At 29.1% G+C, this 20027-nt stretch overlaps 1 protein-coding gene across 1 annotated transcript in view; it reads left to right on the top strand.

The window, feature by feature from the left end:
- LOC105626815 (ADAMTS-like protein 3) overlaps nt 1-20027 on the top strand; it is a 171388-nt gene that overhangs the window by 52376 nt on the left and 98985 nt on the right. Inside the window, exons 3-4 of the mRNA XM_012208108.1 lie at nt 390-531; nt 1124-1253. Of these exons, the coding sequence (XP_012063498.1) occupies nt 390-531; nt 1124-1253 (272 nt within the window). The remainder of the gene's footprint in view (nt 1-389; nt 532-1123; nt 1254-20027) is intronic.

Genomic DNA, 20027 nt, shown 5'->3' with positions numbered 1-20027 from the left:
CTCTCTCTCTCTCTCTCTCTCACACACACGACGCCCCCCGCCCCCCCACCCCACCACACACACACACACACACACACACACATTTATATAAAAGCATTTATATAAACTCCTATGTGAAATAACTTTTTTAATTCACGCAAGGATAATAATTTTGATTTATCAATTTCGATTTTGCTTAAAATATTATATTTTTAATTGCCACTATCATCTTTTTCTTTCTTTTATCAATGACAAGTTAAAAAATAAAAAAACAGAAATGAATATATTTTTAACGATTCTTTAAGGCAAGATTGTTTCTGACAATGTGTTAGGAAATAATAATGATAAGCGGCTAAAATCTATTATATGGAAGACGTGTTTCATTAATCGAGCGTGGATTTCTGTTGCAGAAGGTTGGTTGCGATCTTCGAGTTGGTAGTAACAAGAACACAGATGCGTGTGGCGTGTGCGGAGGGAATGGATCAAGCTGCCAATCGCGGTACTCCTGGAGTTTGGAATCAATATCTGCCTGTTCCAAGTCCTGCGGTGGAGGTTAGTAATTACTGAATTAATTTATATTTCCCTACGCAAACAATTACACGAACAAAGTAGTTCAATGTTATGAGAAAATTTATCGATCGTCAAAGGATTATCGTCTTCTGTCCACATTTATTTGGATTATATTACATAAAAATACTTATTATTCTCATAACGCCAATTCGGAAAAGATAATATTTTATATACACTGAGAAAAACGTGTTTGATATTTATTACTATAATTGATAAAATAATTACAGTTAGGAACTTAATCTCTTTTATTGCTGTTATTTATTTAATATTATTAATATTATAATTAATATTATTAATATTTATAATTCTACCAAAAAATATGTAATTGGTAAAAAATAATTATAAATTATAATTAAATTATAGTAATTACAATCATTTTTTTATCTCAGTATACTTTTGAGATTTTGCCTATATTATATGCAGTGTTTTAAACGTATATTACGTAACTTTAAAAAACTGGCTTGTCGTTGAGTAAGAAGTTAACGAGTGAAATTCACGAGCATCGCATTATTTGCATGAACGTTCGCCATTAAATTGGAGGACTAATTTGCCGGTCACGTTTTTGCACTAATAGGTTTCAAGATAGGGATGGCGGTGTGCAAATCGGCCGACGAGAGCGTCGTGGAGGACAGCTATTGCGATGCAAACAGCAGACCTTCGGTGAAGTCCTTAATGCCGTGCAACACGCACCCCTGCACAACAAAGTGAGTATGTTTAGACAGACTGAACTATCTACGGTAGAACTGCATGCACGTTCTACATCAAGAGACGTCAGGCGTGCTACTCGCGTGTACAACTGAGAAGTAGATATTATAGAACTTCATTGCGAATTGCACCCGTGATTTCGCCTATCAAATAAAATATCTAAGAATGTATAAAATGTTACTTTCATCCTATCTCGTATTAATTGGCGAATAAATCAGATTTCTTATACGAGCGATATCTCAAGATTTTCAAGAAAGTGAACGCAAGAAGCGAACGGAAAATTGGGACTAGGTACGAGCGATCTTTGTTCTTACAACAATATTTCTCTTCTGTCTCGCGAAAAGGTTGCGAGGTAACAATTTAAAACCAGTTCTCGGAATCTAACAAATGACGAAATCCAGCGTCGACGGGACTCGGACAAAAACTCGCGCAAACTATTCTCTCTGGATCCAACGGATACGCCGAGAAGTCGAATAGCGTTGAAAGTTTACCGTTCGGTATATGGAATCTTTTCTTTGTGATCGATGTTCACGGGGCGATTGGCGATCTTTGCCAATTATCTTTTGTTGTTATTTCACGAATCAAGGATTGTTTTTGGTTGGGACTAAAAGCAAAGTAAAGCTCGTATCGGACTACACATTGAAGATCGAAATTATCGATTAAACATTGAAGACTGTCAAATTATGATTGCGATTGATTGCGAGTACATTGCAATTGATATTACATGGTGTTTAATTTAAGAAATGTCGAATAAATAAGATGTGTAAATATAAGGAAAAGAAATAAAAAAGGAACCATTGCTCTCTTTTTTAATAATTTCTGAGAAGAAGTATATAAACATAATCATATATGACGAAGTCCTTACTTTTTAAAGAAGAGTGGAGTAACACCTAAAAAATATCTCATCAACAATGAATCTTTAACCTAGATGATATTAACTAAAAGCATAATATCCATATTATAATGTTTGCTCAATAATATAACTGTTATGTCACACCATGTATTATATTATATTTATATTGTTGGATACAAAATTATGATGTTACATTATTTTAGTAGATGTTGACTGAGACTATGCAGTTTCAACATGTAATTTGATACAGGCTTAATAGAGAATGTTATTTTCTTTTAATGTTTGTGAACCGACGTTCCTATTTGAGATCATTCCTTTTTATTTTATAAACTGCTCGCTCAATTTTTATGAAACTTGATTATGAAATAATTTGATGCTTTATTTGAATCTGAAATCAAAAATGAAAAATTCAAAATAGTAGATTTAATATATGACGGACAGAATTTAAAAAAAATAATTTAGTAATATCATATTATCATAAAATTCGATTTTAGGGAATTTTTAATTAGTTAATAATATTAAGTTCTCTCTTTTGCTTTATTTGAAGCTCATCAATATTACATAAACAATTAGTAAGTATACTTATTTCCAAACTAACTTTTAAATACTATGGAAATTATGAACACTATAAGAGTAGATCTTTTTTCAAATTTCTTTTTGAAATTCAATATTTTTAGGAATTCAAATTCAAAGATATCAAAAACTTAAAATCGAGTTTCACAATATAATCAGATTTTTTTCAAATTTAAATTTTAGAATTCTGAGATCAAAATTTAATTCATTCTAAAAGACCTAAAAAACAAAACCTTTTATAGTTACTTTATTAGAAAACTCCAATCTTTTTATAATGTTAACATTGCAGTGATTATATTGCAAAAATTTTCATTCGACAAGAAATGAGTGACTAGAAATCGTACTGTAATAAGCAGCAGACTCACGTTATAAAATTGCATTTGAGAGACGTATTACCTCGTTTCGTTGAGCGAACGATTTTCGCGATGTAATACATCTCACTCGATCTATCTCACGTCATTCGATTAATCAATTGGCGAAAACGTAAGAAAATTGCCGGTTGGAATACGCGTATGTGTCTGCGACAGTATTGCTAATCAGTATCGTTTAACGTATCGTTTATCAAGCACCGGAAATGGCGATATCGCGGATTCGCGATTACGAACCGTTGATAAATTAGCAGCTATATCGATCGCGCAGCAAATCGGTCAATAACTAATTGGAACGGCCGCAAATTTAGTTTGAATTCAGTTCGACTAAACGTTCGACTCACCTTTCCCTCCCGAGAGAGAAACAGGACTCCAACCGCCGCATCGTGAAAAGCCGCAACCGCACTTTGAGGTAGCAATCCGGAAGTTATGATTTAATCGCACATTATGACTTATCCTTTAGTTATTCATCACTATAGCTTAAGCGATCTTTATATCCGAAACCGGAAGTCATGAATAATTATCAAAATTGAACTATCTAATCCAGTTTGCATTTAATTGGAAAATAGCGCCACAGATCTCGTATACCAAAAAAATGTATTACACAATAATGTATTATGGTATTTTTAATAATAAATCACGTAATATAAATTTACATTGATAAAAGATGCAGACGAAAGAGACGTACGTCATTGACAGAAAAAAATAATAATTATTCAACTATAATTTATAGTCATTTTCGATGCCAACTATATAGAATAAGTTGAGGGGAGAAGGTCAGCAGATATTATGTTGGATAAGATATTATTTATTAAAAAAATGCTAGCACGACAGCCGAAGTTGATCAATATCAATAGTGCAAACTTTCTTAATTCCAAATTTAAAATGTCAATGATAATCAGGGTTGGCAACGTTATCTCATAACTCGTTATCGTTACTTGTTATTGATTTGCAAAAATAACTTGTTACCGTTATCGACACTGAAAATTTAACGAGTCGTTAATTTTTCGTTACTTTTTTTCTTGATAGTAATAGAATATTATATAGCGTTTTTTATTTATTAAAACTTGTGCGTACTCAAACACATTAAAGCCGTTGTACACAATTCTAATCTAAATGTAAAAATGAGATATCTGAGAAAATAAAATGCCTAAAGTATATTTTACCAAATAACATAATAAAATGTATTGAAGATTTCGCAGTTTAACTCGTTTGTATATTTTTATTAACCATACATCTTTACGTCGATTGTACAGTTTTAAAGTGCTGAATGCGTATTAGTTCTGCTAATAAAAAATGCTATTCTATGCAGATTCTTGCGGTAACTATAAAAAAGAATTCTGTTTTTAGTAGAGGAAAAACTAAAAGACTGATAAATATATATGTATATACGCTCTAGTTGATTAAAACTTTTACATAAATAGAAATAAAATAACGATAAAAGTAACTAGTGAAATCGTTACCCCAAAAATTAACTGCGTTACCATGAATATTATTTAGAAGAAAATGTAACGTTACTTCTGAAACGTCCTTACTCAAACGTAACCAAAAGAAGTAACTCGTAACGGTAATGATGTTACAAATAACGCGTTACTTGCTAACTCTGACAGTGATATCTATAATTTAATTTTTATATTATCGTTCTACCTTACTCAATACATACATCTCTTCTTATGTAACATATTGCAACGTTATTGTAAAAATTATTTGTTTCGACGTATGATGACAAAATCAACAGTTCAATATTATTTTTCGAATCACGTAAATAATTGTAGCTGTGAAGTTAATTAAATATATATTAACTTTAATAATGATAATACAAGAGCAATCAGCAGTGTACATAATATATGTACACAAATACAATATATTTAAGGGAATTCTAAAGTTTGTACCGATCTAAATCGTAATTTTTGTGTAACAATTACTTTTTTCCTCTTTTACAGATTCGAAAATCTTTTTCCAGAATTAAAATATACGCACTAATATGTGTCTGTGAAGTGAAGTTTATGCTGAGAACGACAAACATTTTTTTTTTAAGATTCCAATTTCAAAATTTTTTGTCGTTCTCAGCAAAAAAACTCTACCTCACAAACACGTATTAATGCGTATACTTTAATCCTGGAAAAAGATTTTTGAATCTGTAAAAGAGGAAAAAAGTAATTATTATATAAAAATTAGATTTTAGTCGGTAATATAGACAAAGCTTCAGAATTCCATATATATAATATAATAATATAATATTGGAAGTACAAATAAGTTTCCGCCGTTTGCAAAAAATGGCGGCACTAATAAACTATAGTTAAAATTGTTCGATGTAAAACGTCATATCATAAGATTGGACATCCGGCAACACCATAATCTTGAAATATTAACGATTTTGTATCAGCATATATTTTTTTTTGTACGAAAATGTCGAGTTTTGAGCCGAATAAGCGTCATTTGCGGGAACTTTTGATTTACTTCTTTAATTTGAAGAAATCTGCAGCTGAGGCTCATAAATTGCTTGTAGAAGCATATGGTGATGCCTTAAGTGAGAGAAGTTGTCGTGAGTGGTTTCAAAAGTTTAAGAACGGTGAATTTGACGTCGAAGACAAAGAACGTAGCGGAAGGCCGAAAGTGTACGAAGACGCGGAATTGGAAGCATTATTGGAAGATTCGTGCCAAACGCAAAAAGAACTTGCACTTACATTAGGAGTGACTCAACAAACAATTTCATATCGTTTGAAATCATTGGGAATGATTCAAAAGCAAGGGAATTGGGTTCCATATGAACTGAAACCGAGAAACGCCATTGAACGCCGATTTTTCACATGTGAAATGCTGCTTGCCAGGTATAAACGAAAGGGTTTTTTGCATTGTATAGTCACTGGTGATGAAAAATAAATTCACTACGATAACCTAAAGAAGAGGAAATCATGGGAAATCACCATCTGGCCTTCAACATTGACAACCAAGCCGAATATTCATGGAAAAAAACTCATGTTGTGTGTTTGATGGGATCAGCCTAGTGTCGTGTATTATGAGTTGCTCAAACCGAACGAGATCATTACTGGGGCTCTCTATCGAACACAATTGATGAGATTGAGCCGAGCACTCAAAGAAAAACGCGTCCACTACTATTTCAGGCATGACAAAATTATTCTCCTGCGTGATAATGCTCGACCACATGTTGCGGCACCGGATCAAAACCTACTTAGAAACACTCAAATGGGAAGTTCTACCTCACCCGCCGTATTCTCCAGACATTGCTCCTTCCGATTACCACTTGTTCCGATCGATGGCTTGTCTGAGCAGCACTTCACATTATATGAAGATACCAAAAATTGTATCGATGATTGGATAGCCTCAAAAGATGAAGCGTTCTTCCGACGCGGTATCCACATGCTACCAAAAAGATAGGAAAAAGTAGTGGCTAGATTGGTCATTACTTTGAATAAAACATTATGTACCGTTCTTTCACAATAAATGCTTAATTTTTGATAAAAAACGACGGAAACTTATTTGTACTCCCAATAATAATAATTCACAATTATTTAAGCACCCAAGATCCAGCTTTGATCGTTATAGCTTTAATTCTTTGTTAATATAGTATATGTATTATTGATAATTATTTAAGATGTTATAAAATTCTTGATATTAAAACTTTAATGGCTGTTTTCAGCAGAAACGTCGCTCGGATACCTCTGATGCCTCGGATTCATCATTTGTCCATTGAAGTTTAATATCAATTGAATTTTATAACATTCAATAATACACATACTATTAACAAAGAATTAAAGCTATATAACGATCAAAGCTGGATCTTGAATGCTTAAATAATTGTGTTTATATACTACATATGTGTGTACTACATATATGTAAACAATTCACTTGATATAAAAGTTTTATAATTCAAATGAAACATAAGTATGGAAACATAAGTATAAGTGGATTATTTGAACAAAACTGATAATGAGTTTGTAAATTTAAGATTGAAAGCTTATAAGAAAAAAATATATTAGATTGAATGTAATTTATGTATATGTAGTCATTTTAACTGCGCGCCAAATTGATTTTTTGGACTTAGAAACTGAAGTACTACTGTAGTAGTATTACAAATTAAATTGACAAGCAATTTAATAATTTGATGCTCAATCAGGCATCCTATTAAAGAGATGTTAATATTCTGAAAATCTATAAGAAAAAGTGATCGCAAAAATTGCCTATTTTTAGGTCCTCAATTTTGGAACTGAACTGTGTGCCAAATTTTATTTATACCTTCTATTGAGACATTAATCACAGAGAAATCTGAAGATAAGGTGACAATTATTATCAGAGCTGGGAGGTGTGAAATCAAAGTTCATTATCGAATTATCATAGATCTGCGAAATTCGAAATTTTAAGAAGATTGATCCAGCTGGGTATAAATCAATTGCCCAAATCGCTAATTGACTAATTTACAATAATATAATCTTGGTAAAGCAGTTAAAAATTACTAGGAACTGATCGATGTGCAAATACGCCAGTCGATAAAGACAAGATCGCAGTTGATTCAATCGATGACGGCAAGATCAACTGAACATTACTTATAATATTTTGGTGATTTTTTAAATCAATTTATTTTGAATGTAAAAAAAATGGATGTTCATAGATGTAATACGTCTCTCCCTCCTCCTTCAACTATGATAACAATTGTTACCTAAACCCCCCTAAAACTTCTTTGTAATTAATATCTCATTGTAGGGTATCATTTGGCATACAATTCAGTCCAAAAATTGGGGGCCTAAAAAACGAACGAAAAAAACCATCTTTTTGCGGTCATCTTTATTATGAAAAAAATATCACCTCTGCCAGGAATCGAAGATTAAATTGCTTGTCAATTTAATTTGTGATATTACTATAATAGTTCAGTTGCGTTTCCAAGTTCGAAAAAATCAATTCATTGCGCAAGTTCAAATGATTACACATAAGTGGTATCTATATAAATTCACATGGAAATTATTTAAACATCTAACGTTCGTATTTATAGCCAGACCTTATATTTAAGATCCCTTCCTTAAATTTATTGTTACATTCTCAGTAGCTAATAAAATAATTTGTAGAGCATCTGAAGTTAAATTTAAGGAAAAATTTTAAATATAAGGTCTGACTATAAATACGGGCATAAAATTTAGCTTCGACTGTTATTAATACTTACGCTTCACTACTTAGGCTTTAATTCTTATTTATTGTGTATTCACATTGTATGGTCATAATAAATTATTTATTATTGTTAATAATACATTTGACATAAAAATATATTTTTTAATTGTTTTGCAAAAAGATGCTTTTTTGTTGATGTAAATGTTGGTAATCTAATTTAGCACTCTCTTGATTTCCAATTTCTCAATCCGGATGCGATGGCGCGACACACTAAGGAGGCAATGCTCCCAATCTTTATGTTATAAGCTTCATCTTCCGCTCTCAGACATGTAATGCTGACTTGTGCGTCACGCGGTTTTTTTACTTATCGATTCTTTTTACTAAAAATACAAATAAGCATTCGATTGAGTGCTCTGCGCTTACTTTTGCTCGAGCTATCTTAACAGTAAGATGACACAATTACATTTTACCTCTGAATATAAAGATGTTTTATTTTGAATAAGTATTTAATTATTTTTAATTCCTTTTTGGAAAAAATCGGAATCATACTAAGAAAATATTTGTAATCTACAAACTTTATTCTATGATAACGAAAAGCTCAAATGTATTAAAGACTGATTATTATATAAAAAATTCACAAAGATTGTCAAGGAGACTGTTTAGTTAGAACGAAATAATTATTTTCTGCTATTGTTATTGAGAAAACCTGCATATTTTTATATTTATTTACTATCTAAAGATTGTTCTTTTAAGGAAAAATTAGTTTTTATTATTGGAATAATAATCTTTTATTGTTGAGAAGATAACTGTTGACAGAATTTTTTATTTTTAAAGATTACATATTATATTTTATTTAGTTCAGATGTTAGGGCATCCCAAGAAAATAAAAACCTTCCAAAGTAGCATCTTATTCAATCTGATGGATAAGATGTCACGAGACTTAGGATGCCGTAACATCTGTCGTAAAAATAAAAAATTCCATCAAATATAAAACATCACTTTGGAAGATCTTTATTTTTTTATTGCGATTGAAAATTTTTACAAAGTACAATAATAAATAAAACTAATTAAACTTTTTATTAATATCAAATTCTATTTTCTTTTATGTATAGACAATGGACAAAACAATATTTCGATTCAAAGTTAATTATAGAATTTTCCTCTGACTTATCCTACATGTTTTTAGTGAAATTATACAACTATATATAATTATTATTATAAATATAATTATTATTACATTATAAAAACAGAGCTCCTAATCATAATTATTTTATAATGCAATTATAGTCACAAATACCAAACACTTTCTCTTAGTATGCTTTATAATAAGTTTTAAAGGCAAGTACTATAGTGTATTATTGATTTAGTGAGAAAATTCACAAGGTCATGTTGACATATGCATTATGGATTTATTGCAAATATTGGTTACACGTGTTAACAAATTTTACATGATAAAATCAAAAAATACGGTAGCTCGATGACGAGACTCTTGTAAAAATTGATCCTCCATTTAAAAAGAAATTAATTTTTTTTTAGAATTCTGTATAGCTTTTTGATAGTTCCAGGGTTTCTGATAATTTTAAGAAATAGTTTTGTTTATTAAAAGTATGAAAATGCGATTTAAAAATGACTTCACGCAGCCTCCATTTTCTTAGAGTTTTGGATAGATTTCAAATAGTTCCAGAGTTCTTGATGTATTTTAGAAATAGTTCTGTTCGAGAAAGTAAAAAAATTAATACATTAGATTAATATTAAAATTTTTGATAGAACTCCGCGGGGGCTATCGAAAATCCGATTTTCTAATTCTAAAGTACCAAAAATTTTTTGAAGAGTCCTGACAGTTCTATGAAGAGTTCTGATACCTTTGACGGATAGCCTCCGCGGAGTTCTATCAAAAATCTTAATGAGAAAATTGTATTAAACTAATTTTTTTAAATTATGCCTATTTTTTGGGTAGCTATTTTGAATATACAATCATATTTTTTTATTTTCTCAAACAGAACTGTTCGGTAATGCAAATAATACCACTAAATAATTTACATTATGTGTTTTCGTGTAATTCATTTTTTACTAGTAAAGTACAATTTTTCACAGCTTCAGATCCAAGAGCTTGGGAGTTTATTGTTTCACTTTCATTTAACGCAATCGCTTGTACATGGACATTTTTATTATTATTATGTCGTGCATGAAAAATGGCAAGAGTGACTTGATAGTTTCATAAAAATTTTTTACGTTGACGGAAGGTACTCCACCTGTGTTACTTGGTAAATCCTCAGCAAATCGGTATCTTCTCTCTTCCATTCGAGCTATACGATAGCTTGGGACTGAAAATCATCAAAGGTATCAATTGTTTTAATAAAGAAATATTTTGAAATTTAAATTAAAAATATCTCATGACGATATATATCAAAAGTAAAGTCATTTCTTCAATCATCATTTATCCAATCGATGATAGCGCTCAAGTTTTTGCAACGTTACGCGTCAGAATAAATTACTGAAACTGTATCAGCTTCTAAAACCTATTCTATTGGGTTGTCCGGAAAGTTCGTCCGATTTTGAAAGAAAATTAAAACGCAGAAGATTTAAATTTTAGTATACATTTATTAAATTTAAATCTTTTGCGGTACGAACCTTTCGGACAACCTAATACAATTGCATAAGCGTATTTTCCTTATATTCGATCATGATTAGTTATTCTTATAATTACAATCACTTACGATCGCTTACTTAAATTGCACTACATCGCCAATAAAAAATTAATTATTGTACATATATTATACTTTCTTATATATTATGCTTTCTTACGAATTATTTGAGAACTACTGCAATGTTACTTACATTCATGATATGAAGCGCAATAAGAATGTTGTTATTTATATAAACAAAAAAATTGTGATAGCATTGCTATTTTTCAACATGTTTTGTAGCAGAATTACAGAAAATGTAAGTTAAATAGCCCAAGTTATGATAATTTGTTACGATTAAAATACTATTAGAATTAAATTAAAGTAACTTCGACAAATATGCCGCTGGAATTTCCGCCGCAGAAATCAGAAAAAATAAAAGGAGTATATCTCAAACAGATAGGATATATAAGAAAACAAAGAATACAAAAGCAAAGCACTTGTATTTTGCTAACATGCTTTACTATTTCACTAAACATATGTATCACGAAATAACCATTAAGTCTCTTTTTACACGCTCTACATTAATTATTTTATGTAGATTATAATTTATAATGGCGTTACTTATTACAGTGACAAATCGATTCAACTCACAATAATTTCATTAATATTAACAGTAAGACACTGAAATCAAAACACAATACTAATATAACATAAAGGCATGTAACAGAGTAGTTGCGGGAAAATTATCTCCACTCCTTCTATTTTTTCTGACTTCTGCGATGTAAATCCCAGCGACATATTTGCCGAAGTACCCTATAAAGTTATCCTATAAAGTTTTAAATGAGGAATTTCAAACTTGTAAATAATTTTAATGGAAGTGATTTGAAAACGAGTTTTCTAAATTACTATTTACAGGCTTGTTAAAAATCTTAATTTAAAATTATAATTTATATTTATATGTTATAATTTAATGCAAAAAAGGTATGAAAAAAATTATATAAAAAAGGAAAAAACTTCAAAATTTCTTCATTTTGAGTTACAAGCCTTTATGTGAAAAATGGCACGATTTTAGCAACCTTACTCTAAGTCGAAAGAACTTTCTGCAGGAGGATAAAAGAAACACATAATGCAAATTACTTATGGAAAAAGTGAGATTGATTAAAATCTTTTACGGAATAGCTGTCTTCACTTTAGAATTAAAAACATATATCTTGAAAAGAAACTACATATTATATTCTACACACGTATTTAAAAATAATTGCAATATATAACACACTATAAATTTAATAATTTACTTGTAAATGAAATATAAAATAATAAAGAAGTATACTTTTCTAGAAAGAAATATGAGCCCAATGTGAGCCCCCTAAGCTTTGAAAATTTTTTAATTTTTTCCTGAGGTCTAATTATTTTCTGAGAATAAATTGAAAATTAATGGTCACATTTGAAAAATGGAACATTTCTAAACACTAAAAAAAAAAGTCACATTCATATCTATATAGATGCAGTAGAGATTTAAAAAAGTAAGATTTGGAGCACTTTAACAAAATGTGTACCGCAAAGTGAGCCGTGTATACGTTTTCTCTTTTTCATAAAATTAAAAATATAAAAATATGAAATTAAAAATATAAAAAGTGAAATGATCAACGTTACTTTTAGTAAATTTATAATTTTATTATATAAACATACTGATATATGAACATTTATAAAGAACTATTTAGCAATTTAAACATTGAATATCTATGTTAATTTCTCCTTCTTACAACTATGTTTATACTCACAGTTTGGACAAATAAAAGGCCCTTTATCATTTTTAATTAATCCCACACAATTTTCATGAACATATTTGTGATAAATGTCACACTTACGCATGTACTCAGACATAACTCTCATTGGTATCACCATACAAAGAGTTCCTGTTCTTTAATTATAAACAAAACGTTATGACAAAAATATAAATTAAATATAGTGCTACAAAATATGAATATAGAACTACAATAACATAAATTATAGAAATTAATAACCAAGTTTTCATAATTATAGAGAGCAATTCCTTACCTACAGTTTAAAAAATGTCGATGTCATTTTAACCGATGGAATTTGACACTGATATGAGTGTTTGTATAATTTTCATCATTGGTGTAAAATCAACACCATTTGTTCGGTGTGAATAAGTCGCATTGTTGCAGTGTGAATTTCCACACAAAAAACGCTGTTAATTTTCACATAGAAAACGGTGTAAATTTTAATATTACTGGCGGTGTGATTATTATATCTAAAATAGTGTTAAAAATATTGCAATAGTGAGTTTACACTGTTACGTTTATTCCATTCTCATATGCTATATATTATATTTGACTCAAACACGAAGGTCATGACGGTGTAAACAGTTTATTTTTTGTGTTTAGGTTAAATTTAAGTCAAATAATATAAATATATATATATATATATTTGATTTAAATTTGAACCAAACGAAAAATGAACTTATATATATAATATGTATTATACTTTGTATTTATATTTTATGCGTATTATATATGCATTATTGATATTAAAATAATATTAAAATAAATGTGTTTTAATATCAATAATATATTCATATTTCCTAGGAAAGTAGTAATTTAATAAACAAAAATACTTGTTTAAGTTATTTATTAGTCTAAAAAACTAAAAGTTTCTTATTTATTTCATTTGTTAAAATATACTTTTTTTAAATATATTTGCAGGATGTTATACATACAAATTACAATATATTGCTATGTTTTGTATATAATGGGCTTACCGAGAATATTTAAAGTTTGTTTACAAAAAATATTCAGAACAAAATTATCTGATTATTTTTCCTTTATATATTCTATCAAATCTACAGATTCTATCTCAATGTCATCAAAATCTTGAAGAAATTTTATTTCTTCATCTTTTACTTCTGCCTTAAATTTGTTACGCACTTATAAAAAAATAATTTATTTAAAAATGATTGTTTTTTAAAAAAAGCAAAAATTGATTGTTATTTAACAATGAAACATGCAAACAAACGAATATAATAATAAATCTTTGGATATCAATAATTTTGCCGTTAAGAGTGCAGATAAGAGATAAAAGAAATGAGATGTTCCATAATTCAAAAATTCGTACGTTTATCTAATTACTATGCTGCGTTTCATTTAATATAGATTTATGTTCCAACTTTAAATATACATTATATACTTCTAACAATGAATTCTTCCTCTATATCACTCGCATCTAAGCGAACAAATTTTTTCGTTAAGGTATTTAATCTTAATAAGCATTATTACAATCGATTATGTCAAACGCTTTTTCGACACTGCTTGCGAACATACTGTAATCAGATCACTGTAATTATCGAGAATGCCATTGTTAATTTAACACGAAAATACCGAAGAAAATCCACACACTTTCCTAACGTTTTGCGACGTTTGTCGACGTTAAAAATGTCTGGGCGGTTTGGCGCAATCAGACAAAAGACACGAACTAGGCTGCATTCCGTTTCATGCATAATGCGCATACTGCATTATTTATCCTTATTATTCATCGAATGTTACAAGGATAAATGATACATCATGCGCATCATGCGTGAAACAGAACGCAGTCCTAATGTAACCTCAAACGCTGTAGTGATTGATTCTTTGAAACGTATGCAATCATACTCTGCACGATATGAAAACAAACAATGCCGCATTAAAATTTGACGCATTTGTCATGTGAAAGATTCATCATATTTTGGTGTTAAAATTCGCACCAAATTATTTAACCACATGGATGTGGTGAAATTTCACACCGTTTTTTTAGAGTGTACAAAATATTACATCACGACCATGACGTAGATCAGTTTTCTTGTTTTTACACAAACAGAACGAATAATATGATTTATGAATCGATACAATTGAATCGTATAGATTGCCTGCTCGAATTACTACTGCCATTTGTAAAATTAATCATATAATAATCATATAATTATATATAATGAGATCTAGGCTCTAGTGAATAAAATCACAAATAATCATGTTAATAAGAGCCGATGCATGCTGTTGGTATTTATATATATTTATTCAAGTATATAAAAGATTAATTATGCAAACGTTTCGATCTTTTGTTTAGGATCAATGCTATTCAAATTTACGCTTTCTCGTTGCGAATGTCAAGAATTAAAACTAGGGTTACAATTAAGTTGCTGTTTCATATTACGTAGTTCCAGATTATCAAGCATTAATGCGTTCCTTCGTCCAACATATAGATCCCCATAAAATTGACAGATTAACTAAATAATAAATTAATTATATATATATATATATATAAGTAAGTAAAGTAGGGGTTATATTTTAACAAACTTACATATTAAGCTATGTTAGACTGTTGTTGTCCGTTCGATATGTGAATCTCATGTGAGGATACGAATAAAAAAATCGATGTTTTTCGTGTAAAATAATTGTTGTGGAAAGGGAGAAAATATCACGTAAATAATATATCTGAGTATACAAAATCTAACAAATTAGTATCATTTTTTAAATTTAAACTATTTTTTGCTGTTTTATATAGATCATTTCGAATATAAGCCGTCTAAAATACTCTTTTCATCCAAAATCTTTACCTTTTCCTAATCAAATTCGTGCATTGAATTTAATCTATACTTTGTTATAACCGAATGGGTGCTGCAATTTATTTGGTTCTTTTATTTTTGTTTTTAACATTCTACTTGTTTGGCCCACGGATGCGTCACAATCTTTACATTCAATTTTGTACACTACATTCGTATGTGATTTAGGTAGTTTATTCTTTAATATTCTAATATATATATTTACTCAACTTATTAATTGCCGAATACGCTATGCGTATTGTTTTATTGTTTCTAAAAAGATGGTTTATTTTTTCTGATTATGCCTGAAATGAAAAGTAATAAATTAAATATGTTTTTTCTTTTTTTTTGTCATGTTTTTTAGAAGGTATTTTTGTAGCATGTATTATTTTATTTAGCATATCAATTTTTTTATAAAATCTCTTCTTGATTGTAATTAAATCTAATGAATATACACTGTTTAATAAAATTCTTATGATTATGTCAAAATTCTTATTTTGAAACTTAGTGAGTCAAAAAATTTTGTTCACTAATATTAAATTACTCCTATTTTTTGGCATAATGGGTGTTGTAAATAATAATTTAGATATTTCCCTGAGAAAGTAAGTTACAAATTCTACTTTTTTTATTTTAATGACAATTATTATAAACAAACATCTATCGATACATATGGTGTACCATTCATCACTAGTTTGATTCATCACTATCTTCAATAGTAGCATATATTTTTTTAGATAGTCACCACTGTCTCCAATAGTGGCATATATTTTTTTAGATAATCATCACTATCTTCAATAGTGACACAACATAGTTTTAGAGGATTTAGAAACAGAGGTAATAAAAAAATTATGAACAAATCCGACATTTTACGTATGATATGTAGACGATATTGCAATGGCAATAGATAAAAATACGTTGATGAACTAGTGAATATATTTAATGCGTACCATCCGAGACTACAGTTTATATTAGAAGAAAATGGTAATAGGTTGAATTTTCTGAATGTGACACTGATTAGGGAAAACGATTGATACATTGATACATGATATGTACCATAAACCGTATATTTTCTCGGGAAAATATCTGAATTATTATTCAACATCTATTGTACCAAAAAGTAGGAATAATTTAACATTATTAGACAAAGTTCTTTTGATTCATCCCAAGTTTCAAAATAAGAATTTTGACATGATAAGAATAGACATCATAAGAATTCTATTAAACAATGAATACCCATTAGATTTAATTTTTTCTACAATCAAGAAGAAGCTTTATAAAAAATTTGATATGCTAAATAAATTTGATATACTAAATAACATGCTATAAAAGTGTTTTCTGAAAAACATGACAAAAAGAAAAGAAAAAATATATTTAACATTACCTTTTATCAGGAAAAAAATAAGCCATCTTTTTAGGAACAATAAAACAATACGCATGGCGTATTCGGCAATTAATAAGTTGAGTAAATATATTAGAGTATTAAAGGATAAACTACCTAAATGTACATACGAATATAGTGTACAAAAATTGAATGTAAAGATTGTGACGCGTCATGAGCCAAACGAATAGAATATTAAAAACACGAATAAAAGAATATAAGAATCAAATAAATTGGAACACCTATTCGGTTATAACGGAGCATAGATTAAATTCAATGCACGAATTTGATTGGTAAAGATTTTGGATGAAAAGAATATTTTACAAAGACGGCTTATATCCGAAATGATCTATATAAAATAGCAAAAAAATGATTCAAATTTAAAAAATGATACTGATTTGTTAGATTTTGCATGCTCAGATATATTACTTACAACGTGAGATTTTCTCCTTCTCCACAACAATTATTTCGCACGAAAAAAATCGATTGTTTATCATATATCCTCACATGAGATTCACATGTCGAACGAACAACAACAGTCTAATATAGTTTTTGCTGTTACATAGCAATAGCTTGCTATATAGCAATTGATTCTACTGTATTTTAATTGGATTGGAATAGAAAGATTTTTTAATATAGGAATATAAAGACCGCTTGAATATAACTCTTATTACTTTCATTTTTCTCTAAAAATGTGAAGAACAATCTCCAATGAACAATCTCCTTGAAAGTTCAAGGACAACATTCGATAAGTTTTAACACTAAAATATTAGTACAATTTTCGTAAATAAAAAGTAAGAATTTCCATTAACAATTTTAGTTGACTTTGACAGCTTTTCTAAGTAATTTTAAAAACTACTTAATTAAAATATTATAATTTTTATAACTTATATATTATTATAACTTTAATCACTTAAAATAAAGTTAAATAATTAATTTTTCTTTAAATGATTAAAACACAGAGTTAAACGTTTATACATAAAATATAATAATTTTATAAACTATATTTAAGGTGAGAGTACACTTAGAAATTTTCAAAAAACAAATTTTTTGTTTAAAATATTATTTGTAGTCTTAGAATTAATGCAAAAAGTCCTAAGTGAATATTCGAATTATTTCTTGAGTTACAACACTTGAAGTGGACGCGTGTACTTCACTGTACTTAAATCTGTAGTGTCAAATTTAACCTAATGTGAATCACCATTGCTCAATTATATCGTTATTTTATACTAAAAAAACAATGGTTATATTTGACATTATATAATGTCAATTTGACATGATATCAAATTTAATTACCGTTTTAGATATAATATCGATATAACTGAGTACCTATATTTGGTAGGAGCAGTGGCGACTCACATTAGGTTAAAAACTATAGTTTTAACAGTGTACGCGCAAGTAGTCAATCCAAAGAATCGAGCGGCATAACATTTCGTAAAATCGTACTGCAAACAATGTGAATATTGAAGCTAAAATATATATATATATACAGAAGAATATAAAATATGCAAGGAATAGAAATGAGTTCTATCACAAAGAAAACGTGGGAAACTTCAAATATTTTTTCCGAAACCATGTTTTTTCAGACGGTGTATATTTCTCAGGCTACAATTGACGAATTGGTTTGCAATTTGAAATATACCATATGTATATTGAAATATATGTATATTGAAGAAACCAGAAATTTCCGTCTAACCAACGATTATCTTGATAATATTTTCAGAATACAGTAACTTTTATAATATGTAAAAAAAAGTGTCAAAAATTCAAACATGTTTTTCTATCAATTTTTATGGAAAGAAGCTTGGGCTGATTCCGGCGAGTGACCTCCACCATCGCTTGAGGCTCGGCGGCCGAGCTCTGGCTCAGGAACATCCTTATATCCAGAAATATATTGAGAGCGCATCTTCCGCCAAATTATTATTTACACATGTTTTTTTATTAAATAATTTATTTCTATTAATATAAAACTTTCTATTGTTAATTTATTTATTGTTCCTTAATGATATATTTATATCTTAACGTTTTCTAATACATAATTATGATAACATACATTTCGGACAATAGCTTTCCACATCATCCGTGATGTACTATTGTAAGATGCATTTTTTTTTAATGTGGTTTCCCAATAGATCTATCCCACAAAAAAAGAGGAATCAAATACTCAAATGACTTGGAAAGCAAAATTATATATCATATGATATATAATTTTGATTCTTTTTTTTTATTCTTCTTTTTGTGGAATAAGCCTGGGAAAACCACATTTAATTTAAAAAAAACGTATCTTACAATAGTACTCACGGGTGATGTGGAAAGATATTGTCGAAAGATATACGTTATCATAATTATATAATGTATTAGAAAACTACGTTAAAATATAAGTATATTAAGGAATAATGAATAAATAAACAATAGAAATTTTTATGTTAATAGAAATAAATTATTTAATAAAAAACATGTTTCAATAATAATTTGACGGAAAGTGCGCTCTCAATATATTTCTGGTATAGAGACGCTCCTGAATCAGAGCGTCACGTGAGCGCTCGACAGCTCGGCCGCCGAACCTCAAGCGATGGTGGAGGTCACTCGCCGGAATCAGCCCGAAATGTGCAAATCTTTACGAGCTGATATACACTGTTTAATATATGAAAAATCACGTTTTATGCAGATTGTTATATTTCCTCGCAAAATAGTCTGGCAAGCACGCCGTCCAAGCTATGGCGATGTGCACAGCACGGGGCGCTTATCAATCAATCCTCGCTCCCCACGACTCGCGCGCCAAGCGATCGGTAGGCGTATATACTTCGCAATAATAGGCCGGGCGGGCATGCGGATCCAGCTATCTTTAAAGATTAATATCTTGTTAACTATTGGAGAAATTTACAAAATATTACGGGATTTTTCGATTCAGTCCGCTCTATCTGCCCATGAAATATTTGACAATTATTTCCAGACATGTATATGACGTTATATAGATGACACATTATTGACAATTCATCAAAAATATTTCATCAAAAATATTTATATTTTATTTATAATTTTATTTCGTATATTTTTAATGTTATTATTAAGTTTAAAATTTTTAAGATGTAAAAAATTAACAATAATTTAAAAAATCGTAATTTTAAATCTGATATAGAAAATCAATATTATGTATTACAATGAAGCTACTTTTTATCATTGTACTATCTAACTTGTAATCATTTTTTAACATTTAAGAGCTTACAGCTCTCTCTCTCTCTCTCTNTNNCTNTCATCT

The sequence above is a fragment of the Atta cephalotes genome (genome assembly GCF_000143395.1).
Source record: "Atta cephalotes unplaced genomic scaffold scaffold00006, whole genome shotgun sequence".
In the NCBI taxonomy this organism is placed as follows: Eukaryota; Metazoa; Arthropoda; class Insecta; order Hymenoptera; family Formicidae; genus Atta; species Atta cephalotes.
The sequence above is the reverse complement of the archived record's forward strand: the minus strand, read 5'-3'. Positions and strand labels throughout refer to the sequence as shown.